The sequence below is a fragment of the Rhododendron vialii genome, chromosome 5a (genome assembly GCF_030253575.1).
Source record: "Rhododendron vialii isolate Sample 1 chromosome 5a, ASM3025357v1".
Classification (NCBI taxonomy): Eukaryota; Viridiplantae; Streptophyta; class Magnoliopsida; order Ericales; family Ericaceae; genus Rhododendron; species Rhododendron vialii.
In genome coordinates, this window is record NC_080561.1 from 31,802,267 (window position 1) to 31,826,701 (window position 24,435).

Genomic DNA, 24,435 nt, shown 5'->3' on the forward strand with positions numbered 1-24,435 from the left:
AGTTAGTTTGAATAGAGTTCTAGTTAGGATTTAGATAGGAAAGATAAGAGATGAATATGAATTCCTAATTTCCTATATATCTAAAGTTTAAATATATATCTTAAACAATAACTCAAATAATATCAATTGTACACGTAATAATATATTTTAATTATTCAATCTAATTAATTATTAAATTAAAATTTTAATAATATAAATTTGTATTAAAAAAATTATGTCAAAAATCCGGGTCGTTACATTTTTCATAATTTTAAAAATTTTGTATTATAGAACTAATTGAGATATATCAAACAAGATTCTTATTGCATATTTTCTAAGATCCGCACTAAAAGATATAGGCAAAAGATATAAAAAAAAACAAAAAAACAAACAGAATAATAGACAATAAAAATGGAAAGATGGGAGTATAAATTTTGACAGTTCTGGACATTTCAAGCCAAGTAGCAGTATCCAATTTCCACTTGTATATATGGTAGAGTGTGGTCCTAACTTGTTTTTTTTGTTTTGTTTTTATAAGCCCTAACTTGTTTGTTAATCCAGAGAAGCATTACAAAAGTACAAACAGAACTCTTCACTGTTCTGGCTTTTTTCCCGACGGTTATCTGACTCAGTTTACACATACCGTAATTAATTCTTTCTCCAATAAGATCGAAGGTAGACTATTCATGTCGTGACCAAGAAATTGAAAAGAAAATAATTTCTCCAGACCTAAATCCAAAAACTGAACACGGGTCGATCGTATAAAGAGGAAACCTTCTAACCAACCGGACTAACCCGGGGCTACTGTTTTGGATCTAGACCGTTCAAAACACATTTTGATGGCCCGGATTTTCTGCCCGATACCATGTATACAATATCCTATTTTGGATCTAGACTGACCCGGGGCTACTATTTTGGATTTGGACAATCCAAAACGCATTTGGACGGCCAGAATTCTCCGCTGAGTACCACGTATACAATACCCTATTTGCATTCAAAAATTTCTCGCTCATTAGATAGTGACATTCAGTTTTGGACTCTAATGGTAGTGGGGTGGGCTCAAGTTGCGCCCCTTTGCCCTCCCATCAGCTAATTGGCTCCTGGCCTTCGGCACACTCACGCCTGAACAACTTGTCTTTTGTTCTTTACACTTTTTAATTTTTTTCTGCCCAAAAATCAACTACGGCCCCCACACTGTAAATAAACGGAAAGAATATAGGTACAGCAAACGCTGTACGGACAGTGCGCGTAGTACGCTTTTGAGCCTATTTTGGGTCGGTAAAGATTGAGGTACAGCAGTGGGTGTACAGCAGCCCCGTACAGATGGGTTTTGCGCCCGTCTCGGGTCCCGCAAAGATGATCGGAGCCGCTCATTTTGTTCAAAACATATTGTTTACGGTCCCTGTAAAAAATCATCTCAATCCGATATCGGAAAAGGCGTTTACGAATCATCCAACTTTGCTTCAGAATTTAGCCTAAACAATATGTTTTGAACAAAATGAGCGGCTCCGATCATCTTTGCGGGACCCGAGACGGGCGCAAAACTCATCTGTACGGGGCTGCTGTACACCCACTGCTGTACCATTAGCAGCTCTCATTTTGGGTTTTATAAATAATCGGAATCGTTCATTTTGTTTGAAATATTTTGTTTATAGTTCCCATAATTAAAATATTCCATCCGATATCAGTCTTCGTGTTTACAAAACGTTCAACTTTGCTTTAGAATTCCAGCCAAATTTTGTTGGATGTTTTGTAGACATCCTTACAGATATCGGATGCAAATGATTTTTCTCAAGAACAAGTAAAATATTTCCAATAAAATAAGGGACTCTGATCATTTTTGTGGAATCCAATATGAGCCCAAAAGTGCGTTTCGCATGCTGTCTGTACAGAGCTTGATGTACCCAGAGCAGCTCCCAATTATTTCTCTTTCTTTTTTATTTTTATAAGAAAAAGAAATTCCTATTCCTTGTTAAAGTAGGAGTATTTTTTAAATGTGCGTTACAACGTCATCTAAACGTCACATGTGACCTCTTGTTTTTGGTGGCTTCCCTAGCCGTCTCACCCTTTTGCGACTAACCCCTTGATAAAATAATATTCTTATTCTTATTATTCAAGTGAATAAATTTAATGTATACTGGGTTTTAAAAAAAAAAGTCTTTGTCGTTTAACATCTGAATTCTTCCGTCTTTGATAAACTATTTTCTAATATGATTTATTTTTTCTTTTTTAGAAAATAACTTTTTAATCGCTCAGCGTCTAAATTACTCCCTTTGTTCCTAAATGAGAGTCTATGTTACTATTTCGGACACTTCAAAAATTTGTTTATATGTTTTAATCTGTACTGCTAAAATATTCAATATGGATCTCCATCAGTTCTATTAGAAAAAAAAATTAATTATAAAAAATGTTACTCCCTCCGTTCCTTATTTATAGTCCGGTATTTCATTTTGGGCTGTCCCTTAATAAGTGTCCATTTTGTAAAGTTAGTGAGTAAAAGTTGGTGAATTATCTATTTTGTCCCTAAAAGTAGATTCCATTTTGAAAAGTAAGTAAGTAAAAATATAATGATGATGGGTAAGTAGGGAAAGTTGAGGAAAAAGTTGATGTGAAAGGTATAATGATGATGTCTTTTTAATAAGTTGGAATTACGAAGCAGTACACTTAAAAAGGGACGGAAGGAGTATAAATTAAAAGATATAAACAAGATAAAAATAGCAGGAAGAAGTGACAGTGGACTCTCATTTAGAAATGGGAGGAGTAAATTATAATGTAAGTTTCTTATTTGATATGTCTTTTAATAGTAGTACAATGAACTCAATAGTCACAAAATCAGATTTTATGTTTCCAAAAGTTTTTTGACCTTTTTGATGTATGTCTCTCATTTCTTGTTTATTACTAGTATTTATTAAAATACTTTGTTATTACTTTGGAATTATCTCCGAATAACTTAAGGGTATGTTTAGTTTGATAGAATCAACGTTGAAATGGAATGGTCATTCCATGAAAAATTCTCATGTTTGGTTCACCATTAAATGATGGAATGATCATTCCAAATGGAATCACTATGCATCTTAGTAAAAGAATTGCTATTCCACTCAAAAAATTAAGAAATTGTCATTCTATTTCTTTGCCACACCAAAATTATTAATGTCACTCCAAAATTCACTATTGTCACACCGAAAATTACTATTGCCACTCCAAAAATCACTATCATCACTCCAAAATTACTATTGCCACTCCCAAAACTACTGTTGTCACACATTTCCATTGTGGATGAGAATGGCTATTCCTAAGTACAACCAAACTTAAGAATGGAAAGGATATTCCAATTCCATTTCAACCTCAATTCCATTCCATTGTCAATTTCATTCCCCATCAAACCAAACATACCCTAAAAGGATTTGCGCGCATCAATGGCATCGACAAAAGTTGAAACTTTAGATGGAACTTCGAAAAATTGTAGCATGTCTAGACAAAAAAATAAGGCATTCAGGCAAGAACGTAACGTATTGGAACAGAGAATTAATAGTTGATTTGGGGGATTGAAGACCGTAAAACCTTTAGGAAAGGACTAACACTTGTGGATTTCAAGATCAATTTGTAAAGATCTAGCAGTCGTCCGGTCCTAAGGGAACGCGATACATTCGATTTGAAGGCCTTAAGAGTGGGACAAAGTGAGGAACACTTTGAGGCAAATAATATTCAGAGGATATGGGGGAATAGTGAGGTTGAATATGCAGTTTCTGAGGCTGAAGGTTCATCTGGAGGATTGCTTATGATGTGGGACAAAGTTGTCTTGCATTTGTCCTGAGTCTATTTCTGGCTCCCTTGCTGGCTCAGGTGCTTCTGTGATTTTATCGATCTCTTTTGCAACTCCTAGTTTTGGAGGGCGAAGAGATCTTTGAGCTGTTTTCTGGTGTTATGGGATGCTGTAAAAATTTGAAGAGCTTTGTTGTTGCTGGAAATCTTTCAACTTCTATGTTTTTGAGGGCTTTGAATCTTTTCAGGATTATTAGTCTATGAGTTATGTCATCTCTTTCAACTCCTAATCTGTGGAGGGCTAAGAGATCATTGGGTTGCAACTTGTTTTTCTGTTGCAAATTTCTGTTCATCTTTCAACTCCAAATCTTGGAGGGCTAAGAGCTGGTTTTTGGGCTGCTGTTTCCAGGATTAAACTAGTTGGGGCTGTTCATGCTCGAAGGTTGGTCTGTTTCTTTCCCCCTCTGAGTAGTAACTGATGGTTTCTGTCAGCAACTTGAATAGTTTTACTCTCTTGTCAACTCCTAATCTATGGAGGGCTAAGAGAAGGTGATATATAATGCTGTGATATGCTTGTGGTTCTGCGGATATTGTGTGCTGCTGTTTTTTCCCATCTTATTGCTGATGACTGAGGAAACGGATTCATGTAGCCGACCCCAAGTGATTGGGACGTAAGGCTCGGTTTGGTTTGATTTATTGCTGATGACTGAGGATATTGATGATACTGGATGTCCATCGAATTTATTGAAGTATGCTGTATAAGTTTTTGATGACTGAATAATGAGGTAATGAGGTGGTTATGCTGGTTTTGGCCTCACATAAAAGTTTCAATCAATCTTAGAATAGAAGGATGGTTTGGAGGCGACTGAAATCCTTATGGTTTCTGGATGTTTGAATTGGTATACTGTACCAAGTTTTGTTGTTTCTCTTCTCAACTTCTAGTTGGAAGTCCCTCCCCCCTTCTCTTCTTTCTTCCTCGATGTACCCATTATCGAGTTTATCCTTAATAATATTTTTGCCATTTCAAAAAAAAAAAAAATATATATATATATATATATATAGGACAACTGTAGACAATCCGATTTGGTTCTAGAAATGTTTAAGTTCTGCCTCGAGCAATTCTCGATCACGAAAGATTACTCAAAGATCAAATGATAAAGCTTAGGAAAGAAAAAGGATAACCAGAATACCTTAGTACTACTAAGTCTGCATTGTGGTTCTGAGCATGACACGATTCCACGTTAAGCTTAGCGGCAAAGTTAGAGCAAAAATGTACGAATGTAGATAGAATACGTTAGTAGATAGGTTTTGAAACTTGATAGGGTCCAGTGACACCTACAAATGCATGCGGTGACGCTGCTGCATAAGCTACCGATCCAGGTCTTGACTCTCGACAATGTTGTGGTTGTTGATCTAGAAGGGAAAAAAAGACAATGTTGGAATGGCATCGTATGTTATTGTCGTTCGATCACAATCGTCTTATTCTAGCACTAGTTAATTGCTTCATTTTGGTTTCAACTCGTTTGCTTCGTGTCTGATCGGATTGATATTGCTGCGGCTGCATAGGGAGGGACGTCCTTGTTAGGTTTTTAGGTAGCGAATCACCAATTTACGCGGATGTAAAGGAATATGTCGCTATTCAGTAAAAAAAACACAAGAAGCAGACGCAGAAACAGCAATCGCATTTTATTACCTCTTCCATGGAAACGTTCCAGCGTACGTATCGTTTAAAGTGAACTACAAAATGCATAGTTAAACCCGTAAATAAGGAGAAAAAAGAGTATAGAGTATACAAAAAACGAAATACAAAAAATGTCAAAGCAGGTTGACAGTGGGGAGCCTTCCTAGCTAATTAGCTAGCAGGCTCAGTTGTTCCCAAAAAAAATATAGTGGTTGGCTTATATCTATAATGCCTGGGGGTGCGCGCGAGATGAAACGAATGGTTTCGCTAGATGGAGTAAGGCGCGGGCTTGGGCAAGTGTTGAACGATTCCGCACAGCAGGGCGGTGTCAGGGATGTTATATTCGTCGCGAAGAGAGTGTTCAGGGGAGAGGACGCTGATGTAGAGCTGCTGCCCCAAGTAATGCCTATCCAATGCCATGGACCTCAAGTTCCACATTCCTGCGTTGTCGAATGTTGTCATGATGGCTGCCCACGAGTTCGGGTACACTTGGATCGTGTTCCTGCTCACCGCGTCCAACAGGTTGTAGTTCTTCCTCTTCTCTGGGCTCCACGTCCCCGGTTCGATACTGCACAACAAAAGTATGCTACGTTCTTGTCATCTATAATTCAAGATCCTGAGAAAACAGAACTACTATCTTTTGTACTTTCGCGGAAAGGTCAAGTAATATACTCCATCAGTCCCAATTTGTTTGTCTGATTTGGAAAACCGTTGGGGAGATAATCAGTACACTTCGCAAAATTGAACTTTCCAAAAATGTCCTCCAATTCAATTTGCAGTTATCGCATCGGATCAAGAGACCAGAAAGGTAGAAGGGTATTTTCGTATGACTTTGTTCTTGAACTTTTTAAAACAGAAACAATTTGGGACGTTAAAAAGTCAAAAAGTGGACATCCAAAATGGGACGGATGGTGTTCATAAATTAATAGTACATACATACAGAGAGAGAGCCAACTTACGCGACGGGAAAGAAGGAATAACCGGACAAGTGCCATGACTGGATGCTCTTCTCATGGTTCTCGAATATGATCTCTACAAAATTTCGGAATGTGGCATCAATCACGTTGGTTGCCACTGTGGTAATCTTGCTACCATCGGCAGCTGGCTGATCTTCGATGATGTTATATTTGAAAACCTTATCTGCAACGCCATAGTACTCAGCAAGCTTCATGGGAGTTTCCGAAACAGGGTCCGTGTGGGAGACTCCGTTTATGGCGTACCGTAGCTTGCCGTCCACACTCGTAGCCGAGTTTACAAGCTTGATGGTACGGGTTATGTTGATTTGCCCGTAGTGGTAGGAGCCCTGCGGGTTAGGCCGTGCAGCGCTGGCAGTGAGATTCCAGCGGAACGAGCGGAACTGGTTGAGAGACCAGGCCCAGCCGACCGGTGCCTCAGGCAGCACCGGTGAGGCTGGGGCCCCCTTGCCATTACCCGTGGCGTAGGTGATGGTGGCCGTTGCGGTTAGTACTGTCTTGGTGAATCGAGTCGAAGCCACCATGTAGTAATCTTGTTTCGGGTCCTGGTCAGCGGTTACCAGCACCGAGAAGCATTGCCCCAGGTGCACATCGAGGGAATCGTACACGTTCTGGATCGTGTGCGAACCCTCTATCTCCACCAATTTCATCGAGTGGCCTTGGATTCGGACATTGATCGAGTTTTTCAATCCCACGTTACAGAACCTGTACCTATAGGTCTTCCCTGGCTTCATGGTGAACGTGGCGCCACCATCGTCATTGTTCTTGCCATTAATAAGCACTCCACTGGGCTTTCCAATGGATCGGCGGCCTGTGTCCAGGGTCTTCTTCAAGGCCGAAAGGCTCGTGTTATACCAATCACCTATGAGGACGTCGTACTCGTCTTCAGGGTCCGGGAAAGGGACCGGGATGAGTAAGCGGCTGTGGACGCGGATGCTGCCGAAACCACCAGCAGCCCTGTGGATGGAAGTGGTGGGGTAGTAAAAGTAGGTCCCGATCTGGTCCTTGACCTGGAAGTGGTAGGTGTAATTGCTCCCCGCCGGGATCGGGCAGCTGGTTCCGGGCAAGCCTTCTTCCCAAGAGTTCTTCCTCTGCTGGATACCGTTCCACGTGAGAAGGAACGGCTCGTCCAGGTTGTTAAAGACGTTGACAACGATGTTGTTGTTGGACGAGCAGTTTATGGTCGGTCCCGGAAGCTGACCGTTGATGAGGATGACTTGTTGAGGGACGCCGAGCGGGGAGAGGGTGCCATAAGTCACGTTCCATGTGAAGAACAAGTATGGGTCCTCTCCTTGAACCACGACCGTCGCGGCAAAGAGGCAGGATAACAATGTCACAAGAGCCAACGGCAACCTAGCATTGCTAGTACTGCTCATTATCTCTCTCTCTCTCTCTCTCTCAACAATGTTTGTTTCGATCCGTTCGAGTTTCAATTCCTTCTCCCAACAAGATTACTACTTGGGTGTTCTGTGGAAGGGATGCCCAGGAGGATGTGATTGTGGGTGGTGGATTACTGATCTTTCAGACCTCTTTATATAAAAGATATTCTTCCATTTGAGGGTGAAGAAAATGAGAGCCGTTTATTCCCTACCATTCATGTCTGTCGTTCTTCTCGACGGTTCCTTGCCATACGCTCTCTCTTTCATTTCTCGCGCTTCTATATATGTCCCCCTCTTTTGACGGACACTCTCTCTCTCTCTCCCAAATTCTTGCGCACTAATGGATATAAAGGAAAGACAAGGATTCATTGCCGTTTCCTTCTTTTCTATTTTTAGTACATATTATGTTTTCAAGCGCGTTAATCGTTGCCTTAAAACTCATTCTTGCCTAGCCTCTTGACCTGAAGGTTTTAGCAGACACTGATGACTTGAAGATCCAACAAAATGTTCGCAGCCTCGCCCTCGAGGAGGTAAAGAACCGTTCCGGTCGAAATTGCCCATAAATCATGTCGAAAATACAGAAAAGTCCACTTTCACCCCCACGTTGTTATCCTCATGTGCGGATACCCTCCTCATAATTCAAAATTGATCACATAAGCTACATGTAATTTAGAAAATGTACAAATAGACTTCATGCCGTCATGTTTTTCATTCATATTAACGGAGGTGTATCTCACACGCCTCTAGAATGTAACATGAGTCGTTCATAATGTATTAATAAAGAATAGAGTATCTCTATAAAAAAATCATCTCGATCAGGCATCAATAACCCAGTAATCTAATTTTTAGTAAATTCAAATTTAAAATTTTAATTTCATAACAAAATCGATTCGACCATGAGCTTTTCAGTTTTTGATTGACTTGAATTTTGGCATAGATGTAATACTCGTCAAAATTTACAATATCAACGGTTTGGATTCAATATTTGGTATAAGGGATGGTGTGGTTAGATTTAAAAAATAAGAAGAATCAAGGGACATGATGAGGGTATATCGGTCTTTTAATGTTGTATCAATTACTATGGATGGAAAACATGACGGCAGGGAGTCTATCCGCATATTTTCAAAACCACAGGTAGGTTATGTGGTCAATTTTGAACCATGAGGAGAATATTCACACATGACGATAACCACATGGGGTCAAAATAGACTTTGCCCATCAAAAAATATGTTCATAGGAACTCTATCCTCAATGGCGAAGCCAGGATTTTTGATAAGTGGGGTCGAAAATTTAAACTATGTGTACTGTGTAGTTCACTTTTCTAGTTGCTAATTGAAAGAAACAATTAGGATTAATAAGTTAATCAAAAAATAGATATATATTAATAACAAAATGTAGCTTCGATTTACAATTGATTTCAACGATTTTTCATACTTTGAAAACGATGAATGATAGCCTCTTTTGTAATAGTTTCAAAAACATCTTTCTCTATGTACACAACCAAACTATCATGCATCCATTGGTCATACATACGATTTCAAAGCCTACTCTTTACAATCTTTATAGCGGAAAATGCTCTCTCTACTGCCAAAGTAAGAAGCCTATAAACCGAGGAACTATAAATCGAGGAATATGCCATATCTCTTCTGCGCAAGGTCACTAATTCCTTTCAAATTGGAAAACTCTTCACTAGAACGCACATCCATGATGAAATTTTGTGGGTGGAGATTCCATTTTGACTCATTTTGTTTCCTTAAGAACAAAACCCTTATATGGGCTGGAGAAAAAAAATTCAAAGTGGGGTCAAATTAGTAAAAATTGGATAAAAATTATACTTATCTCTATGAAAATTTGGCAACCAGTAGAGTCGACTGTCTACTCTTGTCTCTATATCCCTCCGCCTATGTCTATCCTCTCTAGGAGGTAACAGACCAATAATAAAACGGCTATTATGGCCAATATAATGAGGTTGGAGAAACATCAAATCTATAACAGACCAATAGTAAAACGGCTATTATGGCCAATATAATGAGGTTGCAGAAATATGCATAACCTCCCAAATCATAATGAACAATAAACTCAATAACGAGGCATGAATATATTGTAGCATGACAATATCAATTTTGGAAACTTTTAATAATAATAATATTCCAACAATTCGCAGCACCTCCATCGAATCATGCACTTGGTTGTGGCCCAAAATAATACTCAACCATCCCAATTTGTTTATCCAATTTTGGAAATTCAACTTCTTCTTTTTTCTTTTTAAGGGAACGTAATAGTGGTTACACCCAAAAAAATACTAATTTCCAACTTTTACCCTTCAACTTTTTCGAAAAGTTACTCACATTCAAAAAAGAAAGGGTAAAAAAGGAATTTGGTTCATCCAACAAGTTATCGGGACAAACATTTTGAGACATTCAAAAGTCTAAAAGCGGACAAACAAATCGAAACAAAGAAAGTAGGTGAAAGAAAGAAAAAGGTTAGTACACATTTGAGGTGGTCGTGATTCGAGAGAATTGAGATCCTTTGGTTGATGATTTTCCTGGCAAAAGAACATGTAACTAACGATAACTGTGGAACTAGATGGATATTGCATAAATATTTTGAATTACACACATAGTTATATGAGTATTAGCTTCGAAATCTTTAAAATATATCTACAGTTTTTTCGTCCTTCATTGAACATTGATTATGTACCACTGATTAAATAGTGCATCTCCCCAAACATAACGTGAACTATTTGCTGCATTTACCGATTTGGCCTTAAAAAAAGCCTTTTGCTTTTGACAAAGAAAGTTATCACCATCATTTCTTGTGGGTATTCTGGGAAAACCCAAGAAATGGGCAATGGACAAGTTTTTGCCGAGAACTTGACCTTCACTGACCGAGGAGATTCTTAAACTTCACTAAATATTTTAGTATTAGACAATACTACCACTAATGTACAGTATAAATATTTTCTTTTTGGTCAAGGTTTTTTTTTTTCCCCTACTATAAAGGTAATTGATAGCAAAAGTAAGACAACTCAATTTAATTAGCCTCATTGTAAGTTGTATAAAAATAGAAAGTCAGTTTTCCCACAGAAACCTAACAATTCCAATATCATTGTATTGGGTACTAGCTCGCGCGCCCAAAAAAATACGCTCTACTCTCTTGTATCATTGTATTGAGCACAAGAACTACTGTCTAGTAAAAAATTAGACGTAAAAAAAATTTCTTATTTCCACAAAATCCAGATCAAATTGGTCCCATCTTCTTCGATCACTTTTTGGCCCAAAAGTTTACTACTTCATCGATCCCATATGTCTTGGTTCTTTTCTTTTTGGAATGTTCCAAAAATATTGACTAGTATTTTATAAAATCAAAGCAAATTTATTCATTCACCATGAATAGCTAGAAAGGAAATTGAAAGTTGCTATCCATTCATTATAAATAAATAGCTATAAAGGAAATTGAAGGTGAAAAAAAAGGTGAAGGCCAAACATGAAATAATGCGTTGAAATTTTGAATTCTATTATAAATCAGAGGGAGCAATAAATAAACCATTCACGCAGTCATCCCGCCAAAATAGAGAAACCCCATAAAGACACAAATAAGACAACTCCAAATGAGTTGGTAAAGAATTCATACCTAAAAACGTGGGAGCTGTAGTTCAACTCCTCTCAATCTCTTGAGACCCCTCTTGCACAAGTTAACCATGGTTCTCACGGATCTGGCTTTACCTGGTCTCTGTGTGTGGTGAGACGTACATAGATGTACGGTTTCCTCATGATAACGATACATGTAAGATTGTCTTACATAAGCAGACAAGCCACCGCAGGGAGAAGAAGCCACTGCCTCAACGCCACCCCCCAGCACCATCACTGTTACAGTCGTTCACTGCCGCCAACAAGCATGCAACACCAGGCCGATGCAGGAATTTATCACTAGAGATGCACATCTGACTTTCATTTCAAATTTGAAAGAAAGGTTAAACAGAGACGAGCTGACTGACTTGGGCGATGACTGATGATGTGAAGCTCTTACGGTTATCAAATAGAGAATCAATAAGTACGAGCCATGAGGGATACAGACACCATAAATTTGCAGAATCCTCAATCCTTCACTTTGTCAATAAGGTCACCAGACATGGCAGAAGGTATTCTATGACGCTTCAAAATTCGGGAAGTGGCTATTTTTGCCAATTCATAGTTCAACACAATCACTCTCTCGTCGTCCAAATCAAACCTCAAACACTCTTCCGTACAGCCTTCCACAAGGCTGCACAACTGTTTCAAGTTTTCTACTTCCACCCCATTCACTTTCTTTACCTGCTCAATATACAGTTGTTAAGATTTGCAAGACAGAAAGTATGAATAAGTTGGAACTCCAAGTCAGTTATAGTGTGACACGCAGAATTTTTTAACTATGACGGATAATTAGATAAGAATCAACATACTATTTTAACTATAGTACTGCATAAAAACAATGGTACCTGTAGTTCAGCAAGACGCTCGTAACCCATGTTGATGTCATCCATCAAAAGCTGTAAACCGGGAAACCAAAAAGCAAACCACCATAGCTAAGGTTTAAGTACTCAGTCTCAAATTATTGCTCCTCTAGTGCATCCAGAATTTATAAGCCTAATATTAAAACCCAAACTCTCAAATCAAACTAATACAACGCAACTAGCCAGATATTGTTAAAGAGAGTAGCCATTGTACTTATCACAACAGATTCCACAGGGTGGCACTAAAGGACCGATAGCCAGGTAATTTAAGCAATATTAATATGACTAATAATGATGCAAGGAGTGGGCAGCAAGATGTGTCCTGCAATGATAAAACTCAATTTATGACAGGCTTTTCACCTGTTTTGAAGACATTGTACCTACCATGTCTTCACAGTATGAGGTCAAAATTGTACTCAATTTAAGCGTTTTGAAAAGTACAAACGTGCTGTGGTGACCACATTTAAGTACGACATTGAACATATAATCCAGTGATACCCACGTAGGTAGGCACATGATTTGACCTTGTTAACTAAAGGCAGTTACTATAGCACTACATCTTTGTTAAGTTTTGAGTTCAAAAGTATGGTACAATCAGAATGTTGGAGAGTGATTCAGGAATCTCACATGCTTGGCAAATATGGGGACACTGAATTTGGTACAAAATCTATGTCTATGTCAATGAAACTCAATTATAACATCCAAGGTGAAAATTTTGGAGCAAGTTTATAGAGCAGCATGAAGAGTATTAGAATGCATTACATGATTATGATTGGCGCCTTCATTCTAGCATGAACCCACAAGTCCAGCCCAACATTTTGTAAGCCCACAAGTCCACACGCGTAACCTAAACCCTAGGGTACTTGGCCTATGAAAGTGCCTAAAACCCTAAACCCTATAAAAGTGCCTAAACCACTAAAACCCTATAATAAGAAAGTGCACCCTAAAACCCTATGAAAGTGCCTAAACCCTGGGGTACCCTACACTCTAGGGTAACCTACCCTATAATAGGAAAGTGCACTCCAAAACCCTATAAAAGTGCCTTAACCCTATGGTACCCTACCCTACTATGAACTTTTTAAAGTGGACTTGACACCTTACAAAACTAATAGATGGACTTGTGGGCTTATGAAATTCACATAATGGACCTAAGACCAACTTTTTAATAATTAAAACTGATATAGAATTGTTACAAGACATCAATTCAAGGTATAAACATCCCTGAAGAACTTTCAAAGAGGATAGCCAATACTTAAGTGGAGTTTTCCTTCTTTTCATTTTTTAACATCGGAAATTTCATTCAAGAAGCCAAACGACACTTACAAAGTAAATACATCACAGCAGTATGGAAAGAACTACAACCACCTACACCTAGAAGACAAATATCAACAATGTTGCAGTAAGCTTCTCAAGCAGCAAGTTCTCCACAAATTACTAGATCTCTGGATTTACATATTAATTTTCTTGTGGATCAGTACATTAACATTTGGAAATTATCCATCAAGATCACCCAACTGTAAAAACTTCAAATTCAAATTATCCACCACGCACCAAGTAAATGGGAAGAACTATTGCACATATACAACAACAACAACATAACATAACCCATCTAGTCCCCAATCATTGGGGGTATGGGCGGGGAATGATTAGAGACAGACCTAACCTTTGGCAATATATACACAAAGTGACTGCTCTCATAATACCACTAAAACAATGGCCCCCCTAAACCTCCAAGAACCGAGGAGCTACAAGTACGTTTTGTTGTAAAACCGTGCCCCCAAATCAAAGCCAAATGGCATCAGAGAGGGCAGGCCTAGAGACCTAAATCAATTTATGTGCACATGACCATGCTTCCTTCATTGATAGTCCAAAGCATCGGTATGCACAAGAACTATTGCACATATAAAATGGAAAATTAGCTCAAAAGGAAGATGAAGGACCTGAGACAGAATGACAAGTTGTTCACCAGCCTTCTTAGGAAGTTCTCTCAGTGCTCGTTCACACAATCGGCGGGGTGAAGTATTATACCAGTCTTCTCCATACTCATGAAGGTATGGCTGTGTCAATGGTACAAATACCAGGCCCGCAAAAATAAAATAAGAAGGAAGTTTATCAAATTGATGTACTGGAACAAGTTGCTGCAACTGCAATATAGCGGATGGAAAATAATCGTTAGTATTCGAATAATATGTATTCAGTAAAGGTCCATGAACCATAGATATTGTTTTCATGAATAAGATAAAGGTAGTAAATGCTTCAATTGCAATAAACTAAGTGTGCTGGGACACGACAATTGTAACACATTGGACACTGACACGGCCAGAAATCTAAAAAATACAACTATGTGTTGAATGAATGTGACATCCAAACAAATGGAAAATAACCCTTAGCAAGAAATTGAAAACTAGCACTAATTCTTCATAACTAGTCGATGAACCATCAAAACGAAAAACCACAAAAACTAAGTGACAAGTCGGGCTACAAACGAACCGAGCCAAGTCGAGCTTCGGAGTGTTCACACTTGGCTCGCCAAAAAAAAAAGGGTTGGCTTGAGCTCTGATCGACCTGCAAAAGTTAGGCTCAAGCTCGACTCGAGAAATTACACGCTCGGATGAAGCTTCATGCACAAGTGCTGTGAGACAGGTAAACCTCTTGGGCTCCTGTTATAAAACAAACGTGGCTTCATCATGTGGGGTAAACGTCCGATGTGGGACTAAGAGCATCTCCAATGGGAGATGTCAAACATGACGTGGACGATGCAACGGCTACTTTCGGCATCAACTCACCTTCCAACCCATTTGCCTTCACTCATGTCAAAGCTGATGTGGCTTTGGCATGAACCTCCTGCATGCCAATTTTGGCAGCATCCCTCTCTCATGCCAAATTTCAAAAAGTAACCGTCGAAGATCAAAAGCTATTGTTAGAAAGTTTAAAACCACTCCGTACTACTTGTTTGAGTTTTTTTTTTTTTTTTAAATAAATAGAATTTGGCTTAAGGGTTGGAGAGGTGGTTTTAATGTCAAATTTGAGATGCCAAAATGCCACATAAGCCTTCAAAAAAAATTTGACATCTCCAATTTGAAGTCAAGCGTTGGAGATGCTCTAAAGGGGAAGAGCAATGCATTTTGCTGGTGTTTCAATTTGGAAAAAAAATGCCTTTGTCCCACATCCGAAAGGCATCCCTTTTCTTTATAAATCATCTTCTTGCTCTAGACTTTAAAGCTGGTGGAATGAGCCAGAACGCTTAAGCACTGATAATACTACAATTATATACCGAAATTGCAATACTAAAAAGTAACAAGCCTAATAAATAAACTTGGCTCGCGAGCTAACCCGAGCCGAGCCTCTAGTGGCTCGAGCTTGGCTTGTTTACGAAGCAAGCTAAGAATTTTAGCTCAAGCGTTGTTCTGTTAGGTCACGACTCATGAGCCAAGCTTGAACGAGCATTTTTCGAGTCAAGCCACAAGCAGCTTTGTTCGTTTGCAGCCCTGGTGACAAGTTTGTCATGCTTAACCAAAAATTATTTTCATTATACACCGAAGTGACCTGACACTGTCTCACTTGAGGCGCGCGTCCCCCACAAGTTTGAAAAGATACGACTAGTCCATAGCTGTCAAAGGTGCACCTAGGCAAAGGCAAGGCAAGACGCACCCCCAGTGCCTTGCTGACCCAGGCAAGGCGACTTGAAAAAGGCGAGCAAAAAGCGAAAAAAAACTCGCTTCTTTCAAATCGATCAAAAAAGTGCACATAACACAATTATTTGCAGAAATGAATATTTTTTAGCATAGGTGCACCTCTCTTCAGAAAGGATTGCACCTCTCGCCTCAAGCCCAACAGAACTTTGTGCCTCAGTGCACCTTTTGCCCTTGACAACTATGGGCTAGTTGGCTACCTATCAGTAGTGTCCGTTTATCATACACAATATAGGTACAGTTTTTTATTTCGGGAAGTTTCCACAATAACAACCATGCATGTAGATAAGAAGCTCAAGAAAGAACATTAAAGAAGCTTTCTCATTTGGAAAATGCCAGGTTTCAAAGTCGAAACTGATAAAAATGAAGTGAAAACTATCATTCTCACGATTTCTACGTAGGTCCTATGACATCTACAAAGAAATAAAAAAATATCATTGATCATTTTGTATGTTCCTTGTGAGGTTATGAGCCAAGCCATGGGATATGGTGCATGGGAGCCTCAAAAGTTGTCCCATCTTGACACTACATAGTAGGACTTGAAGTTTATTTATGTAATACCTTTTTCCCATGGAAACAAGCAGCCCAGCATGTGAACTTGAGTCAGTGAGTGTATAGGTGCAAGGGTTGGGCATGGCAGGAAAGGCGGACAATCTTACTATGGACTGGATCGGTTGCACAAAGCTGACATTGTGGTGCCCTTGTTTGGTCCATGGGAATCACAAGGACATGACCAACTCTAGTGGGGTGATAGTCATGTCTTGTGCTAGACCATGAGGGAGGGGAATTGAATCCCGAAAAAATTTCCCCCATCACTTGGAGGGGAGAAATCTTGGCATTACATCAGGAAGATCACCAACCTTATACAAGGCATTTTCCCCAAGGAAACTTGACAAAACTGTACACTTACCACATTTTACAGTATTTTTTATGCAATATAGACCCGAAGATATCCAAGGTGATGACCTTTAGTTTATAAATCAAATAATCTTCAATTCAATTTCTTGAGGTTTACATTATACACTTTGCTCATCAGTCATATGCTAGTCGGATCCTATAGGTGACCCTTTACATAATTAGTACAGCATAGATTCACGACATTTTGAAGGTACCGACTTTACTCCAGGATGTAGAGTGTAGGTACAAAATTACAATGCAACCTTGCTAGAATGATGTGCCAATTAATCATTTATTGCAGTACTCAAAATCTACACCTCAAAAGAATGTTAATCTTCTCTTTACATTTTTTTATTTATTTGGTCCCATTTCCCGTTCTTATTTTAAATGATACCTCTTGTCAATAGCTGAATTTTCAGAAACCAAAGGAACGGAAAGGGGAGAAATTAATTAGTAGACAACAATTTAAATTACTGAATCTTGAGAAAGTAAAGGAAAGGAAAGGGGAGAAAATAACTTACCGGACGAATAGTTATACTGAACTCATGTTCTTCACCATTCCTTAACACTCTAACTTTAGCTATTTCATTCGGTCTTTTCATAGAGACTAGATGGTCAAAAGTAATCCGCTCTCTATTTCTGAAAGGAACTGCAGAGTACATAATGCAATTCAGTCAGATAAAAAAAAACCCAGAAAGATCTTTAAATCAACCAGCAGCTGTTGATGAAAAGACTAGCCGACCCCATCTGATATTTCCTGTCAACTCAAGGATACTCCTTTTTGTGCACTACCAACGCAACAATATTAACTCTGTTAAACTAATATTCATTTTTGACCCCATGGAGGAAAGGAAATAATTCTCTATTTTTTGCTAAAACTTAGCAGAAAAAAGCACAGTTGTGAAGTACAAGAGAAGGAGAGTACGTACCAGTTCCATCATTTGCTATGGGAACACCGTCAAACATAAGGAGAATATCATCTTTCTTCAACACTCTCTGAGCATCAGAAAGCGGGTTAATTTTGCTGACAAGTACACCAGTCATGTCACCACGCATCCGGAAGTGTTCTCGAAGCTGAACATTTTCAGTAGGCTGGCAGGACAATCCTAGAGAGCAGAACCCAACATAATCTCCACTTTCTTCAACACCAGCTAGAAAATGTTTTATTACGGGCACAGGAATTATATAACTGCAAAGCAAAATCATTAGATAAATCACGGAAACAACTCTCCAACACAGTGGTTGGAGCCATGGAAGACTATACTTTCACATCACAAGAAACATTAGTTATCAAATCAGACACGCAACCTGAAAAACGCCAATTTTAAATACAGACAGGAATTAATAAGACAGTCAAATGTTGGGAGTAGTTGGTGGTGAGATGGTCAGAATGGGACCATCTAGGAAGATGGAAGGCCACCACGTTAACACGGTGACCACCGGATAATGGTGATCCTGAGTGAGTCTCTAGGCTCCACTCTCGACCTAGATTAGTGTAAAAGCATCAGCAAGTCTGGAGAACGAGCATGGATGTTAGTTCGAGTAGGGCCGATTGAAAGAAATGGCGTGGCAGAGATGTGAATTTCTCTTGCAATGAGTGGCAATGTTTGATCTAATTGCAGGAGAGCTACACCTAACTGGAGAATGGTGTCCTTGTCCTTGGGGATGATAATAGAGGAGATGAAAGCGAGCAATAGAGCGACCACCTTGTTCCTAGTGCCTATATTCTAACAAATGTGGCAGCATTTTACTGTCCATGTGTAACCTCATGAGGCTAACATGCGCAGCCTCCGTCTCTGCCACGTTGACGTGGACAAGGCTACATTGCAGGTGTAAGCCCACTACCCATAAGGATCACACATCAAAAATCATTGACGTCCAAAAAAAAAAAAGGCTTGGTAGTTACTAGACTTTGTTCTGTAATTTTTTCAGATAAAAAAGCCATCACCTCATCCTGCCAATCAGTGTACAAATTTATTCTCCAGTGCTTCAACGCTGGGATCCCACAGGGCCACAGCCAGATGATTCGGTCCTTTGTACCATGTTGGTGTTCCAATTATGGAGTATGGACCTTGCCTGTTAGGTATCTTGGAGTCCCATCATATTTTCAAAGCTCACACTTGCACATTATTCCCTATAGGTAGAGAAGCTAACTGCAAAGGTTAAATGATGGTCTTCTAAATCTCTATATTATGCTTGGAGTTTGACAACAACTTATTAGTGCTGTCTTATTCAGTGTTCATGTTTATTGGAGCATGCATTTCATTCTTTCTTCATTTGACATGCCAACATATTGACAAATTCTTGGGAATTTTCTTTGGCCTGGCTCTGATACCTATAGTCCCACAGATAAAGTTCCATACGAAATTACTTGTAAACCTCAGAAAGGAGGTCTTGGTATTAGAACTGTAGATAGAATCATGCTGCAATGATGAAACATGCACATACGGTCTATTTGTTCCAATAAAACTCACTCTGGGTGAAGTGGACCTATAAGTATGTTATCAAGAACAATTTTTTTTTTTTTTTTAAATTACGACTCCCCCTTCTGTTCCTGGACTTTGAAGGAACTAGGAAGCTATTTGTGGGTATCTTGAAGGCCTCTGCCACGGGACACGTACTAGTGGCCCCATGACCCACTGGTGTAGAGCAGACAAGGGAGCTCGGTTCTTCATCAAAGAAACCCAAGGAAGATTAAAAAACTCTAAAGAACTTAATAAACTAGAACAACCACAAAGTGTCATATGAACCTCAAGATTTTGAAAGGGTGAATCCACAAAACAAAAAATTAACCAATTTTGAATGCAAAAACCATTTACATTCAAGTAAAACACATAGAAAGACCTAACAAAAATATCTTGATCTGTACAACTGGCTCATTCCAATTAAGAATCTGAAGAGAGAAAAAAACTCTGATCTAACAAAGTAGATATACCAGAATGTTAGGACAGTTCATTACTCCGTATATATCTCTGTTTTTTCAGTTACCACACTAACTCAGACTGAGTTGTGAGAACATCTCAGAAACAACTTGATACTGAATCATAAAATCAGACACGGTCGAAAGAGCAAAACTAAATTGTTTAGGGGCTTGAATAAGAAATTCTGCCAGTTAAGTTGAGTACTCGTCATTCAAAGTAATATGCATGCCCAAAAAAAGGCACATTGAAACCAGATCAAAACTCACCCAATATTCTCTGCACCAGAAAGGTTTTGAAAGGCTACCCCAGCAACCTTGTCCCCCCTGATTGCTGGGCCTCCACTATTCCCTGGATTTATAGCCGCATCAATCTGTATTGCCATCAGCTGCGTAGCACCATGTACGTATTGTGTAGGCTCGACTCGGGACACAACTCCTTGAGTAACAGAAATGTTGTCCCCTCCTACAACCAAGCAATAAATGGCCCATATTTGTTAGTTGAATTAGCATACAAACAATTTTTATGAGAAAACAACTGAAAATTAACAAAGTACACACACACCAGCCACCCAGCCCAACCCACCCAGCAGAACTGAAGAAAACAAGTAACCACATGGCCAACAGTTGCAGTTTGCATTAGACCAGTGAAGACTTTAAGGGGTTTGTTTGGTTTTGTTCTGAATTTTGGTTTTTAATTTTTTCATGGTTAATATGTGTTCATTGCTTCTGCAGTTTTCATTGTTCTAAAGTGGGTGGTTTTGTTTCGTTTGGGGGTTCATGGTTTTTTTTTTTGGTTTTGCCAAGTATGAAACTTTGTTGGGCTAGTTGCTTGGAAGTTTTTTTAATGACAATAAAATTTGGGAAGGGAAAGGCTGTGGAAGGGAAATATGGCAGTTCTGGGGGGAATTTTCACGGGCAAATGTTGTTAGCCAGCCCTTGAGTGGGTAATCAAAAAGGCATTATGAAGGTATGGAATGAGTTTACAGTGAGGTTTCACGGGCAAATGTTGTTAACCGGCCCTTGAGTGGGTAATCAGAAAGGCATTATGAAGGTATGGAATGAGTTTACAGAGAGGTTACTTTTCAAAGTAGCTAATGGTAGAATCGTCATATTTTTTTCCTTGATCCTTGGTGTGGCAACTTGCAATATACCTCTTCAGGAGGTTTTCCCTTGATTCATTTGGATATAAATGTGGGTGGCTAGTATTGAATTGTGTGGAATCCTCAGCTCAAGAAGGTGTGGAGGACTTGGCAATTCCCTCGATGGATGACATTTTTGGTTTAATATGCAAAACAGGGATTCATATGTGAGAGCTTGATTCTCCAGCAGGCCTGCTAAGAATTAAGTTTTTGTGGTTTGATTCTCATATCGGGATCTTTGCAGGCAATGATTCTCACTTTGCCACTTGGAAAGGCATTTGGAGAACTAAAGCTACACCTAAGGTAACTTTTTTCCTTGGACAAAATCTCCCGAAGCTATCTTAAGATTCTTAACTATGAACAGGCTCAAAGATAAAAGGTGGATATATAGTGTTGTTGAATGTGTAAAAAGTTTGATTTTCCGCTTGACCAAAAAAAAAAGAATGTGTAAAAAGTCAAGGTAATCCATAAACCACCTTCTCATTCACCACTCCTTGGCTTTTGAACTGCAGAATCTCTTATGTTTTGTTTTGGGGGTGGTGTGGGTCATACCTAAGTGAGTTAGTGCTCTTAAGTCTTAACTACTTGAACTCACGGATGCCTGAGAAGGTCTGCTAGGTCAGTAGGACAAATAGGAGCATTACACTATTTTGCATCGTTTGGTTGGAGAGGAATAGAAGCTCTTTTGTATGGATTGAACTCCTGATTGATTTCTTGAAAGGTTATGTGTTCCTTTCCATGTTTTTTGGTTGAGAAAGGAGAGTAATTTTGCAATTGACTCTTTTTTGGTTTCTTGTTTTTGTACATGTTCACCCACTTTAAGGCCATTTTCTTAAGGAATCCATGCTTATCAACAGTTAAATAAATACTAGATAAATCATAGGCCTCTCCTTTTCAACTTTTGTATACAATTCATTATACGATTTTCGATTGGACATGCCAATATACAATATAAGTACAACTAGATAGAATACTAAAGCTGACTTGCATTATCGCTTATATTTTTACCTTGAGGATAACCAACTACAGCAACAGCCTCTTGGAGAAAAGGAATGTCACCAAGCTCCAAAAAGGTCATACCCTCCCAGAATTCGTCACTTTCAACAGTCAGAATAGCCAGGTCACATTCATGTCCAACAGCTTGGACCTCTGCCCTATACTTGGTAGGAGAACCATGCTTTCTTACAAGCACAAATGTACAATCAGCCACCACATGTGCATTTGTCAGGATCCTCTTACCAGCAACAACAAATCCTACATGGTTGTCATAAGACATTGAAATTAGAGAACACAAAAGCAGAATGAACGATAGCTAGTATCTTACATATAAGGCATGGATAAAGTCCACCACACAAAAATCAACCAAGATAGGTGCATTAGCACTATTATATTTGTAAATTATCTGCAGCTTGCTTGTTCTGTCAATGATTTTTCTTTTTTTAATCAACCAAAATGAGTGCATGAAAACAAATATTGCTTCTACCGATGATCCATAAAAAAGACAAATTATGCAGCACAATGACAAGATTGTTATCAATTTTAATCCTTGAAATAAGTTTTTATATTATGAAGTGACACCACATCGTGTTTCTGCAAAATTGAACTATAAATAATTGGATATGCCACTAAAGATGGAAAAAGATCTAAAACGATGAAAAGGCAATGTTCTAAAAATCGCTAGGTGATAGACAGGCGGAAGAGGGGCACCAACAAATTGGGCGCCTAGCCCAATTTTAATCTAGGTGTTGGACCCCCGCCTGGCAGTGGTGGAGCCAAGATTTTAACCCCAGGGTGCCAGCTTTGTAGACATATTTTCTATCGGAACGTATACTTATTATATCATAAAATTTTTGTTTTCCAGTACATTACATTTGTACATTGAAATGATTCTAGCCTAATGCAATTAAAGTATACCAATCATTTTGTTTTTTTTAAGCTACTTCAACTGTCACGTGCTTATTTTTCATTATGAAAGACATTGAAATATGAGAATGTAAAATAACCGGTTTTTTATAATCAAACAAAAATTATTAAGTTTATAAGTAGTTGTACACATTTATCAATAATATTCAAAATAAGGTATACACAATAAAATTCTTAAAACTAGGGAGTTCGGGGGACTGGGCCCCCCGAGCTTCAATATAGCTCCGCCACTGCCCGCCTGGACCAACTTTTAAACACTATGAAAAAGGCAATCTTTTAGTGTCGCATTATTTGAAATTTTTTTTACTTTTTGTTTAATATTTTTATACTTTTCTGATTCACCTCGACAACGAACAAGCCTTGACCACATGATGTAAAAATTACGACAAAAAGCAAAAATAAAGTAGTAACTAAGAAGTTTCAACCTGTTCAGTTTGGGTTTTGAGGGAGGTTTTCGAGATAGAAAAAATTTATTGGAGACCATGCCTAAGGGTTTTGAGACCCAAAACGAACAAGGCCAAATGTCTTTAAAAATTCAATTTTTTTTTTCAAACTCAACCTAAGCAAGCATGTAAGCAATTGCCTAGATGAGTTGGTACGTGTAATTGCCCTCTTGCCCTCTTTCAAAGCAACCTAAGTAGGCATGTACATACATAGTCATAAGTGGTCTTCTTGGTTTGAATGCCGATGGAACTGAACTATTGACGCAAAGCCACATATAAATAAACCGAAAGCAAATTTACGGAAAAGGACACGAACCGGAACCCATAGAATCGCGCTGGGACTTGTTCTGCCAGGGAAGGGCATAATTAGGGCTGCTGGAGATCGTGAATATCTTAACCACAGAGTCCAGTGCCAGCTCTATCGCCGAATACGCGTCTATGGACGCGTTGTTCGCGGGCGTAGTAGTGTTTCTGGCCTGTACAACCTGTGTACATTCTCCAGCACAGTCACCATCAGTCACCGCTTCTTCTTCTTCCGGTACAGGCGCCGTTGAGGCGGTAAACGACGCGGCGGCTGCATGATCGTGATGGTAACGGGCTATGTGGGTGTTAGAGAAGGATGAGAGGAGAGAAGGGTAGGGGTTGGTGGATGGGGAGAGGGAGGATAGGGTTTTGATGGGGCGGCGGGGGGGGCGGGGGTGGATGGTGGACAAGGACCGAGAAGAAGATGAAGAGAGCCTGCGTAAGGCATGGCTGGCGGAGCGTAGCATTGGGTTTGTTTACAGTTTTCTCTCTCTAGCTATGGGTTTATGTTGTGTGTGTTGTGACGAGAGAGACTGAGAGAGAGAGAGAGAGAGAGCCGTCCCGCCGGTTTCGGTTTTGGAAAACTGGAGTATTGTTCTTGACCTAGACACTTTGGGTCGGTGGGAGATTCCTTATGATTTTGGGGAAATTTACGGGACAGTGGTCTTGAGTAGGAAAATTTTCAATTTAATAATGTGAAGTTTTTAAATAATTGAAAACATTGTAAGAGCATCTTTAATAGATGCCCACCTCAAAAATAATTTATGTTTAGGTATAAAAAATTCAAAGTAATTTTCAACAAGTAAGGTGTGGTTCGATGGCAATGGGGACGGATCGGGGCGGAAGGTACT

General features: G+C 39.1%; 2 protein-coding genes and 1 non-coding gene across 3 annotated transcripts; all 3 read right to left on the minus strand.

Annotated features, from left to right (window-relative positions):
- Positions 1–5,404: 5,404 nt before the first annotated feature.
- LOC131326994 (L-ascorbate oxidase homolog) lies at positions 5,405–8,095 on the minus strand. The gene is made up of 2 exons (XM_058359937.1): positions 6,382–8,095; positions 5,405–5,990 (listed from the first exon to the last, which is right to left on the minus strand). Exons 1-2 carry the CDS (start codon positions 7,770–7,772, stop codon positions 5,690–5,692), a joined length of 1,692 nt encoding a protein of 563 aa, XP_058215920.1. The 5' UTR covers positions 7,773–8,095; the 3' UTR covers positions 5,405–5,689.
- Positions 8,096–11,270: 3,175 nt separating this feature from the next.
- LOC131326721 (protease Do-like 10, mitochondrial) lies at positions 11,271–24,201 on the minus strand. The gene is made up of 8 exons (XM_058359579.1): positions 23,598–24,201; positions 21,924–22,169; positions 20,044–20,239; positions 17,786–18,045; positions 17,378–17,505; positions 14,208–14,411; positions 12,253–12,303; positions 11,271–12,088 (listed from the first exon to the last, which is right to left on the minus strand). Exons 1-8 carry the CDS (start codon positions 24,049–24,051, stop codon positions 11,873–11,875), a joined length of 1,755 nt encoding a protein of 584 aa, XP_058215562.1. The 5' UTR covers positions 24,052–24,201; the 3' UTR covers positions 11,271–11,872.
- On the minus strand, positions 14,022–14,129 carry LOC131328118 (small nucleolar RNA snoR100). The gene has a single exon (XR_009200399.1). It is a non-coding gene; the product is annotated as a small nucleolar RNA snoR100 (small nucleolar RNA).
- Positions 24,202–24,435: the final 234 nt, after the last annotated feature.